This window comes from Brassica rapa, chromosome A09, assembly GCF_000309985.2.
Source record: "Brassica rapa cultivar Chiifu-401-42 chromosome A09, CAAS_Brap_v3.01, whole genome shotgun sequence".
In the NCBI taxonomy this organism is placed as follows: domain Eukaryota; kingdom Viridiplantae; phylum Streptophyta; class Magnoliopsida; order Brassicales; family Brassicaceae; genus Brassica; species Brassica rapa.
Genome location: NC_024803.2, coordinates 29,848,622 through 29,860,922, shown reverse-complemented (window position 1 = coordinate 29,860,922; position 12,301 = coordinate 29,848,622). Strand labels below are relative to the sequence as shown.

Sequence of the window (12,301 nt, the reverse complement as noted above, 5' to 3'; positions counted from 1 at the left end):
TTTTTTGTTTTTAGTTTTTGGTTCTTGATTTTGCAGTAGCTTTTGTTTTTTTGAAAAACTTGAATAGTTCTTTTAGATTTTGGTTTTTTTAAAAAGTAAAATAAAGAATAATAAACAAAATTTTTTAAAAAAATTACTATTATCACTAAAAATAAATAATTATATTAAAAAAAAATTTTAAAATAAAAAACAAAAATAAACTGTTATAAAATAAAAACAACTAGCTACACAATTTTATATCTATAGGTAAATAGATAACTAAATTAAACATACAAAAAAAACTTAATTATATTTTATAAAATATGGTAAGAATGAATAAAATTTATGAAATTACAGTTTCAAAATAAATATTAATATCCGGAATTTAAAAGTATATTTAATCTTAGACAATGAGTAGTTAGATTTATATCAACAGAATTAAAATACTTTTTTAAAATGGTAAGAATGCATAAAATTTATATAATTATAACATACAAAGTAATAGCTAGATTCTAAATTTTATTTGTTGTTTATCTAATTATTTCTTTTAAATATTATTTATAATTAAATTATTTAAGCAAATGTGACATTACTGAATCAATAAATAAAAAAATTAACTATTTATATTTTATTAATAAAAATATGTAGATTAGTTTATTTTGACTTTAAAAATAATAAACATGTTAATATATTAATACATAAATATACAAATATTTTAATAAGAATAAAAGAAATACAAAACCCACATACAATGTTGAAAAACCAAGAAAATCTGGTTTTTGGTTTTTACTTTAAAATAGGTAGTTATTCACAAAATCTGGTTTCCCTATATTTTAGGGAATCCATTTTCTCAAAATCTTGATTGGCAAAAAAATGGTTTTTTAAAAAACAAAAACCAAAAACTGTTTCAAAAACCACAAACAATCAGCCTCTTAGATTTTTTTTTTTTTTTTTATCAATCAGCCTCTTAGATTATTATCTAAACAATGTAATTGTTTAGAGAAAAGAAAGTAAAAATCATAGTAAACCATTTCTCTCTCCTTCGATATTCTGAGTGATCTCTGTAACTACCGTCTTTCATCGCACTTTCACCGGCCAGCGTAGACTCCTACGTTGGTCGTACTCTTCTTAGAGCATGATTATTGGGAGTCCTTGCTCTTGAGTCCTTAATACACATATATTTATATTTATATATATATATATATATATATATATGCGTATATAATTATGGGTTAAAGACTTTACGGAAACCCAAACCGAAAGTTCCTTAATTAAAGAACTTTCGGTTTGGGTTTCCGTAAAATCTTTAACCCACAATTATATACGCATATATAATATATACATACAAATATATGTGTATTAAGAACCCAAAAGCAAGGACTCCCAATAATCATGCCCTTAGTATCTTGTGCATTGTTACTTCATTCCACAGCAAATAAATCATTGAATTATGATCATCATCAATTTCATGTTGGTTTTGTTGATGCTTCATATTCAATGCCGACCACCAACTTCCACAGATTATTCAGAGAAGAATGTGTAGGCTTATTTCTTATGGAGAATTCTTCACATGGCTGTTGTTGGTTCATGTTTAAACCGGTTCGTTTCTTCTATTACCGAGTCATAATTGATTGTGATGATCTGATGATCATATATCTTCAAACCAGAAGATATGGTGCATTTACGGTGTTCTTGTTCTGGTTTGGTGAAACATCCAAACTGTGTCTTTGGTCGATATTGTTCTCTTGTCGTTTCCTCTTCCTGGTGTTGACTGTAATAATATTTATGTGTATTAAAATTGGTTCCTGTTCGGAGAAAATGATAAGGACATAGGATAGTGTGTTTTATGTGTGGTATCTCTTCCTCCAGAAGAGTTTATCTTCTGTGAGTGGGCCTCCATTGATGGAAGTCTACTACCACCTATGTTTGTAAGTGTCGTATATGGCACAGTGATTTCGTTCTAGAGCTTCAATGCTTATGGAAGAGAAGACCACCACGAAAACCGCCTTGGTACAGTTCTATAAAAAAAGGGAATCAAACCAAACTACTATCTACACCATCATATAGATGGATTTCACATAAGATTATATGGTCAAGGTATCGATGTCGCAAGGAAGGTTATACAAAATCTATTTTCTTACCAAGAACACAGATACAAACTAATTGGTATTGTGTCGACGTTTCAAAGCATGTCCTAGATGCAATGGGTTTTTCTATACGATTTGGAAAAAGAATAATATGCTAAAATGGCATACCAATCGTATTAGAGTGAGACAAGTTCTGGAGAAGAAAAATAACATAGCATATGTTTTGTTAGCATATAAAGCTTACTGCAAAAGAAAGCCACATCAATTTTTACTTCTACAAATGATTCGTCTTCAGCATATGTTGCATATTTCTTCTTATGTAATAATTTGTATTCTGTTGCTTTGCATATGATTCTATGTGTCGATTTGAACTTCGATCTATCAATAAAATCTGTCTAGACAAAAAAAGACGATATAAACATTTAAATATTCTAATTAATTATAATTGGTTAAACTGGTTTTGGTCGGTGGAAGGGTCCTTCTATAGTCTATGGAGAGTGCTAGATTTCCTTCTAACATTTAAGATCCCTTCCATATGGGATCAGATCTGTTTTCAATTTGTGAAGAATAAATTTTTCGATATTTTTGTTTTGATTTATTTGGAGTATTTCTTTATGGAAGGGCACAAACTAATTCCTAAAGATAGTAACAGTAAATGTACAGAATTTCTCATTAAACAAAATTTAAAACATGATTCCATATGTACGTGGCTACACATGTTTAGTATTCCTTATATATTATTTGAGGAGCATTAAAAATAAATAACCTTTAGTTCATGTGTGATTTACAAGAGTGTCATTTCCCGTGTCAGCTTCACAAACACTCTCACAACCTATATTCAAAAACCCTTGGTTAACTAGACTTATTACAACATATGCCATTGGTCACTACAATATAAAATGTGTACGATTTATGTTTGCGCATTAATACTTTCCATGTTTTATTACACGGAATATAGCAAATGTAACATTTGATTTACTCATCGAAGGTTTAAAAGTCTATTTACATTTATATTAATCATGTAGCATTCGACATCTATCTTATTAAATCAAAAAGATCTGAGACTTCGAATCATATTATATTTTATATATTTAGGGGAAAATACAATTAAATATATTTGGCTTGATAACATCAAACGATCACTTTACTTTATATAATATTGAAAACTATAATCTAAATTGAAGTGATCGTTTGAACTGGTTTTAAGTTAGTCAAGTTTGATGTTAATTTATTTGATAAGAATCCATTTAAAATTTTGGGTTAAGACAAAATAGACTGTGTCGATTTGTGTATTACGCATATATAAAAATATAGAAATATTAAAAACCATATAATACACTATGTCTATTTGTGTATTATGCATGTAGAAATATATTAAATATATGAAAAAAATCAAACACAATAATTTGGACATTGATTCGCTTGATGTATTTTCCTAAAACATCAAATATGAATTCTCAATCCCGATTTACTTCCATCACAACCCACATGATTTACGTGATCTTCATACGTTGATTATGTCATTTATAATTTATAATTGTAGTTATAGTTGAAACCTGCAATATGGGTGTGATTCCCTTAATTATTCTGTTGATACGCTAAATTTATTTAAAATACATCAAATCCTCTGTAAATCACGGATTACTTGGTGGTTTTTAATTGGCAATCTCCTCAATGTATCACACATTAGGAATCTAAATGCGTAAATGACTATAATTTGTTTATATTTGTATCAAATAAAATGCTTTTATGGTATTAGGAAACCATAGTAGTAGAATCATACAAAAAAAATGGAAACTAAAAATCTAAGTGACTCAAATTTCGAAAGACACGTGTGACATAATCACTGATTGCTTTCAAATATTAATTTAGAATCCATGTACTAGGTTTGTTTCCTAAAATACAACATACATATCGTGTAATTTTCGGAACCTTGCAACAAATATATTGTGATCTCGATTTTGAATAATAATGATTTTAATGTGGCTATTAATTGCGTCGAGTTTATCCTAGACCTAGGCACCTTGCATATATATATACTTGGCCTCATAGCTACATCCTCACAATTATCTCCTTCTCAATACTACTTTACCACACTGCATTCAAACAATCACAACAGTCATGTTTCCTCAATTTTTTTTTTAAATTATATTTTGATTCTGCAGGGTTTTATTATTATTGCTTATGTTGCTTTTTATCTTTAATTCATAATTGATTTATATTAGTTTTTTGTTTACTCTTATCACTCTTATTGACTCTCTTCCACTACTTATAGGAGAAATAATCTAAAATATAAACAAGTTTAAAAAAAAATATTAATTTGTTAGTGAAACGCGCAATTTTGACTAACATTTTATTTTTGAATATTTACCATTTTTTGTAGTGTACCTTTATAATATAGATTACTTCAAATTACTAAACTCTTAAATTTATTCACTCCGCGCATGACGCGGGTTATCACCTAGTTGTGAGATTATTTCGAACCCATATCATTTAACTTTCCAGAATCCGCTTATCATTAAATCATCCATGTGTTGTTAAGATTTTGATATTGGGTTGTCATATTCTGACTTATAATTCACTCTTTCAAATTGGTTAAACTAAAAACATAACCTTCTCTTTCAGATCTTCTCTGTCGGTATAGCAAAAAAAAAGAGGAAAAATAGGGTTATGCAACTAAATTTTGCTCAAACTATTATGTGACATCTATATATATAAAGAAATGTTCGCCTCTCTCCCGTGAAGCCACGTCATCAATTCGTGCGTTCTGGGAGTGACACGTGTCCCATTTCATATTTAGGGCCAAAATAAATAAATGCAGTTAAGGGTAATTGAACCCAGCACCTCTAGCACTGGTAATTTCTCTTAGAACCACTAGGCTAAAGTCACTTTTTATAAATATGTGGCCGCGAAAATACTTATTATCGTGTCAGCTGGAAGCCCATGCTTCTTCTGCTTGTGACCAGGGCCGACACTGAACTGACGTCAAGATGAAGATCGCGAAGTTAAAAACTTTGCTCCAAACAGTTTTGCAATGTTTCCAACCTTTATAACTTGATGCATATAATATATATCAAAATACATTTGTTGTACACGCTTTTATTAGTTTTGCTTTTAAAAGAAGGTATTTACAGTTATAAATGTTTTGTGCCAGTGAAGTAATGGTTGAAAAATCTCTATACATATGTCATTTTAAAATAACACCCAACTTCTATATATAGTCAATACATATGTCCATGTTATATTCTAGACTAAATATTTTCTCTTTTAAAAATATAGAAAACAATTTTTTTAGTCTACAAGCAAATGTTGTAGAGCAAGTATGCATTATACAAAATAATATATATTTAAAATTCATACACAAAAACATAAAAGTTGTTATAGGCCTCTTTCTGACATATGCACACTCCACTATGAATAAGAATTAAAAAAAAACAGTATTGTCATCAAACTTTATCACAAATCCACATTTGTACATCTATAATTATGAGTTGGACAATTAGTTAATTTGATACAATACCAAAGCAAGAATAATCGAAAAACAACTATACCACCGTATACTAATAAGTAAGACATAACAGATAACCAAATTCTTGAATCTTAAAACAAATTTCAACTCAAGCATTTAGTGAATATCAAATTAACTAATATCCCGCCCGTAGGGCGGGCCGACCCTAGTTATATATACAAATCCCCTATATATTAATTGAGAAGCATTTGAAAAATTAGAACCTTAATTTTGTATTAATTAAAAAAAACCCCAAATCCTAGGTGGCACTCTAAATGCCTTCTAAATTCTATTTCAAAGAATTCTAGAGCATCTAATATAAAGTATAGTTTAATCTAATAGTGTCACATTATTTTATAATTATATAACACTAGAGAACATTATATTAACCTAAAATATAGAAAGTGTGTATTCTTTCCTTAAATAAAGGCTACGGAATTACCTAATATGATTTACATATATATGGCAATTAATTATTATGAATAATGGCAATTAATTATTATGAATAATGAAGATTTGATAACAATTTTTGCATCATTCTTCATTTTTGTTTAAAGTTATATTATTAAAAAAAATTAAATAATCACATTAACCATATAATAAAAAAATTAGATTTTTTCTTATATGTTATATTTTTAATTTTTTAAAATGACTTTAAATTACAAAAATGAGGAAACCTTATATGTTATATATATATATATTTTAAATGACTTTAAAATACAAAAATGAGGACACCTTATATGTTATATTTTTCTTATATGTTAGAATTTTCTTATATGTTATATTTTAAATTTTTTTAAAAAGACTTTAAATTACAAAAATGTAAGTTTACCTTAAATAAACGACTAAAAACATTAAAATGACATGTATCAATTCGATGGTTGATTTGAAAGCTTTCAAAACCATATGCAAGATAAAATTCAAAATAATTTAACTGTGGAAACAATACTGTTAACTTTTTTCAAAAATGTGTTCGATGAAAAAAATCAGGTTTTTATGTCATAATTTGTTTAATGTTCAGTAGAGAACATTATATTAACCTAAAATATAAGAAGTGTGTATTCTTTCCTTAAATAAAAGTTACCGAATTACCTAATATGATTTACATATATATGACAATTGATGATTTTGAATAATAAAGATTTGATAACAATTTTTGCATCCTTCTTCATTTTTGTTTAATTTTATATTTTTTAAAAAAATAAACAATCACATTAACCATATAATTAAAAAATTAGATGTTTTCTTATATGTTATATTTTGAATTTTTTTAAATGATTTTAAATTACAAAAATGAAGAAACCTTATATGTTATATATTTCTTTAAAACGACTTTAAAATACAAAAATGAGGACACCTTATATGTTATATTTTTCTTATATGTTATATTTTTCTTATATGTTATATTTTGAATTTTTTAAAACGACTTTAAATTACAAAAAAGTAAGTTTTTCTTAAGTATACCACTAAAAACATTGAAATGACATGTATCAGTTTGCTGGTTGATTTGAAAGTTTTCAAAACCATATGTAAGATAAAAGTCAAATTAATTCAAATATGAAAACAATACTGTTCACTTTTTCAAGAATGTGTTCGAGGGGAAAAATAAGGTTTTTATGTCATAATTTGGTTAATGTCCACTAGAGAACATTATATTAACCTAAAATATAAGATGTGTGTATTCTTTCCCTAAATAAATGCTACTAAATTACCTAATATTATTTACATATATATGGCAATTAATGATTATGAATAATAAAGATTTGATAACAATTTTTGCATCCTTCTTCATTTTGTTTAATTTTATATTATTAAAAAAATAAACAATCACATTAACCACATAATAAAAAAATTAGATTTTTTCTTATATGTTATATTTTGAATTTCTTAAAATGACTTTAAATTATAAAAATGAGGAAACCTTATATATGTTATATTTTTTTTAAACGAATTTAAAATACAAAAATGAGGACACCTTATATGTTATATTTTTTTTATATGTTAGATTTTTTCTTATATATTATATTTTGATTTTTTAAAAACGATTTTAAATTAATGTAAGTTTTCCGTAAGTATACGACTAAAAACATTAAAATGACATGTATCAATTCGATGGTTGATTTGAAAGTTTTCAAAACCATATAGAAGATAAAAGTCAAAATAATTCAACTGTGAAAACAATACTGTTCACTTTTTTCAAGAATGTGTTCGATGAAAAAAATAATGTTTTAAGTCATAATTTGTTTAATGTTCAATCCGATCAACTCATGATGTATTAATTATACTTTTGTTCCATTATTTTTAATAAAAATTGATCTGATTCATTGGAAAGAAATTATATAATAACAACAATAAATATTATATATATAAATAAAATGATCAAATGTATAAAAGAAACTATCGATAATATATACAAATAAACTCACCCTGCGCAAGGCGCAGGTCTTATCCTAGTATGTATACAATTTGCCGGAATCCCTTCGGCTTCATCATATTTTTCTGATCTTCATTTCCAAAAAAAATAATTATGTTTTCTTAATACATTAAATGGCCAAACAGCAGAGGAAATAATTAAATGGTTATTTCTTTTCGTATTAGAATTTAATGATATATAATAAAATATTGAGTGGTTCATTAATGCTATTTTTTAATAATTTTAGTAAGGCTCGTCCAATTAAATAAAAGAGGCTGAGTAGTGCTCTTGGCTTGACATGTAAACATTTCTCAAAGTTGTCATTTAACCAATGTCTGAGGATTTATTTACGGGGGATGTTAAACGTTAGCACCTATAGTTAGTGTCTTATTAGTGATACAATTAGTATTATATACTTTTGGGTGGATATTGGATAGTTTATAGGTCCCTAGTTTATATTTGGTGTAGTGGCAATTATTATTATTTTTTTTTTCTCATGACGTGTTTGTCTAGTTGAGTTACATGCATCAAAGATCACATCCAGTAGGAGATCAAACGATGTGAATGCTACCGACAAGCTTTCCCTGAAACAAAAAAATCTGGGTTCGGAGAATGGTACGAGTTTGTCTTCATGTCTCTTCATGAACTCATAAACTCAGATGTAGAAAAATAAAATACTACGTTTTGCTCTAAGACCATTTTTGGAGCGATTAGAGTTTTGGTTTTGCTCTCAGGCGTATTTCGGAGCGGTTAGAATTGAAGCCTTGAAGTCTATTAGATCAAGTACTTACAGAGAGTAACAAAAGGGCAAAAAGAGTTGGCCAACTTGAGTTTTATGAAAGGAGCCTCCAAGATTCAACATCCCAAAATTGACTTCCGACCAATCATAAAACCGACATGTAGAATCTCTCTCTTTTCTCTCTACCACTTATTTTTTCCTCTATGCAAATATGTTCGAAGATTAGTCGCTGAACTGTCAATCTATGCACTTATTGGCCCTGTTCGTTTCGTGGTCGCCAGCGTCAGCGACCAGAGTCAGCGACCAGCGACTGCGACATGATGTCGCTGATAGTTGTTCGTTTGAAGGTCGCGCGATTGATCGCAGCGGTTGTCGCTATGTTGTTCGTTTCTATGTCGCGCGATTGATCGCAGCGGTTGTCGCTATGCTGTTCGTTTCTGTATCGCTGGCGATCAAATATTTACTTTTGACATACATTTGCTCTTGTGTACTTAGGTTTCGTCAAAAACGTGGCTAAATCATTAAAACTGTAAAGTGTAATAAATCACACCATGGATGCAATATGTTTAATCGTTTCAGTTTCTTATATTTTTCCTTGTACAAGTTCACTTTTGTTTATGAGTTGTCACATTAATAAACTATAACTCTAATTAAAAAGTCTACACTTGAATATTATTCCTTGTAACTTAGAATATTGAAAAAGTCTAAATAATAAAAAAAAAGTGATCATACGAGTAACTTATAATAATAATCAGTACAAACTCAAATCAAATAAACTAGTAAGGTAATCGATATCCTCTACTCAACTCATTACCAATACGATCACGTAAACCTTCCATGGCTCTATCACCAGTCGGCTCATATGGAATATGTCCACCATGACCATCACCATCTTCTTCTTCTTCTTCATCTTCATCTTCATCTTCATCTTCATCTTCCTCTTCATCTCTTTCTTCTTCATCATTATCACCATGAGTATGATATTCTTCTCTTCTCTGCCAATGCACAAAATCATTATCTTCTCGATGTGAATCACGTATGAAGTTGTGTAGAGCCATCGTTGCCGTCACTAGCTTTATCCATTTGATCAAACCATATTTTGGATGCCTACGGTCAAGAATCCTCCATTTTGCTTTCCACACTCCAAATGTCCGCTCAATCACTGATCGCAAGCTTGAATGTCTCCGGTTGAACACCTCTCGAGTGTTCGTTGGTGGTCCTCCTCTGTTGAACTGATCGAGATGATATCGAACTCTACGATACGGACCAAGATACCCTGTTCTTGTGGGATATCCAGCATCAACCAAATAATACTTTCCATTTGGCGGATGTGGAAAAAAAGGCTCATTCCTCGCACAATAAGTTAATACCTTTGTGTCATGAGCTCTACCCGGCACACCCACATAAGCATATATGAACTTCATATCAAAGTTAAAATATTCCATCATTCAAGCATATTCACAAAAGATATATTAAACAGTCAATGACCACTAATTCATCTCAGCTAAAATCAATTATAGACAGATCCAAGAGGCATAAGAGTATAAATCTCATTACAAAAACAATAGATGTGAGTAAATTTTTTAAATGCAGAAAGAGAACTCTAATACACTGAAGACTAAGAGAAAGATACTTACCGCAATGCGTTGATCCCACCAAGCATCCGGCATCTCCAACCTTCCCAAAGCATCATAGACAAGCCCGGTTCTATTGTGGGTAAGCTTCTTAAACTTGACATATGCTTTTCTACTAATATCAACCTTGTTCTTAAACCTGTCCCATATCCATCTCTTACCAAATTTCTCTTCAAACTTATTTACGATGAACTCTCTTCCAGCTAGATTCATGCCACTCCTTGGTCTGTTCCCTTTCTTTTTCTCATCAGCATAAAGAGCAAAGAAATACCTAACTTCTTCATCGGTCCATTTCTAAATAACAAGTCTCATCAATAGACAAACAAGCTAAACTAGCAGAAAAAACAATTACAAAAAATCTAAGAAACTAGAACTGCCTAAAATACTTACGTCATCAGCCATTCTTCTTGTCTTATCTTGTTGTGATTTATGTCCAAACCTGAAAAGATAATACAGACCTAAGTGACCAAACTATAAACAATAAATTTGACTTAAACAAAACGTCACAGACCAAAAAGAACTCAAACCCATGTCTGAAAACATTCACAGGAACTCAAACCCATAAAACACATGTCTGATAATCAGATTAAAAACAGAGATTTGATAATCAAAATCTTGAATCTAAAAGTAACCCATATCAAGAATCAAAAAACCCAACATCCAACTTAATTAATCTAAAGGTTCCATTATTCTAACAGAAGAGAGAGAGAAAGAGAGAGAGAGAGAGAGAGAGAGAGAGAGAGAGAGAGAGAGAGAGAGAGAGAGAGAGAGAGAGAGAGAGAGAGGGGACTGACCTTTAAGAGAGCTAAGGCGTGAGAGATGGTGGAGAGAAGCGTGAGAGATGGTGGAGAGAGATCGTGAGAGATGGTGAAGAGAGGTGTGAGAGATGGAGATGAGAGATCGTGAGAGATGGTGAAGAGAGGTGTGAGAGAGGCGTGAGAGATGGTGAAGGGAGAGAGAGAGAGCCGAGGCCTGAGAGATCGTGAGAGATGGTGAAGAGAGAGAGAGAGAGAGAGAGAGAGAGAGAGAGAGAGAGAGAGAGCGAGAGAGATTTTAGGATTTAGGTTTAATGGTATTGTTTTGTAATTTTGAAGATAGATTGAGGGTATTTTTGTATTTTGAGTTTTTTTTTTTTCTGATCGCAGGTTTTGGTCGCAAACGCTGAATTTCTCGGCGATCAAAATTTTTAATCGCGGGTCGCTAGCGTCTGGTCGCTGCGATCAGTCGCTGAACGTGCGACCGGTAAACGAACAACGTTTAGTCGCTCAGGTTGGTCGCTGACGCTAGCGACCTCCAAACGAACAGGGCCAATGTAATTATGATCATTTTGATCAATGATTGAACGTATAACCCCTTATATGCATCGTCAGTGATTTTTAAAAGAGAGTATATAGTTAACTCAAAACACTAAGAATCTCGGAAAGGGTAATTATATTTTTTTTGACTAATCTTAATTATATATTTATAGCTCGACAGAATCAAATTAGTCGAACACATGAATATGCAGTAGCCCTCGTGTCGTCTTTATTCTACATAGAACGTGTTTCATCAATACAAATCTCTCTTTTTTTTAAGATATTCTCTTTTCCGCAAGTTGCTCGCTATTTCTATCTTAATAATATCATGATCAGACTCTCGTCTTCTTTGGTGTCTAGCAAGACATCATTATCAATTTTTAAAATATAATTAATCTTATCACTTTCCATGATTTTTCAATGCATTATGTAATATCCTAAACCGGTTATAAATATTAAAGCAAAGCATACTCAGAAGATCTCTAAAGAGCAAACAAAACCATAGAGTCTCACTTTCAGTGCTTCTAACGCTTTAATAATGGAAGACTCGATAGGAGGTTGACAAGACATGAAGATATTAAGATAAGTGGTGTGTGGTCAAATCTGATACATGCAATTTCGACCAAAAGGTAAACCCAAATTTCTA

General features: G+C 30.1%; 1 protein-coding gene and 1 long non-coding RNA gene across 2 annotated transcripts in view; both read right to left on the bottom strand.

Moving 5' to 3' along the window:
• Positions 1-9,373: 9,373 nt before the first annotated feature.
• On the bottom strand, positions 9,374-11,357 carry LOC103853428. The gene is made up of 4 exons (XM_033281031.1): positions 11,155-11,357; positions 10,751-10,799; positions 10,364-10,654; positions 9,374-10,144 (listed from the first exon to the last, which is right to left on the bottom strand). Exons 2-4 carry the CDS (start codon positions 10,760-10,762, stop codon positions 9,503-9,505), a joined length of 945 nt encoding a protein of 314 aa, XP_033136922.1. The 5' UTR covers positions 10,763-10,799; positions 11,155-11,357; the 3' UTR covers positions 9,374-9,502.
• A 441-nt stretch (positions 11,358-11,798) lies between these two features.
• LOC117128503 overlaps positions 11,799-12,301 on the bottom strand; it is a 23,474-nt gene continuing 22,971 nt past the window's right edge. Inside the window, exons 2-3 of the long non-coding RNA XR_004451811.1 lie at positions 12,291-12,298; positions 11,799-11,809 (exon numbers count right to left, since the gene is read on the bottom strand). This is a non-coding gene — a long non-coding RNA (uncharacterized LOC117128503). The remainder of the gene's footprint in view (positions 11,810-12,290; positions 12,299-12,301) is intronic.

Coding starts and splice junctions, on each gene's coding strand:
- LOC103853428 (XM_033281031.1), bottom strand. Junction 10,145..10,363: donor GGTGGGATCAACGCATTGCG/GTAAGTATCTTT, acceptor TTTGATATGAAG/TTCATATATGCTTATGTGGG.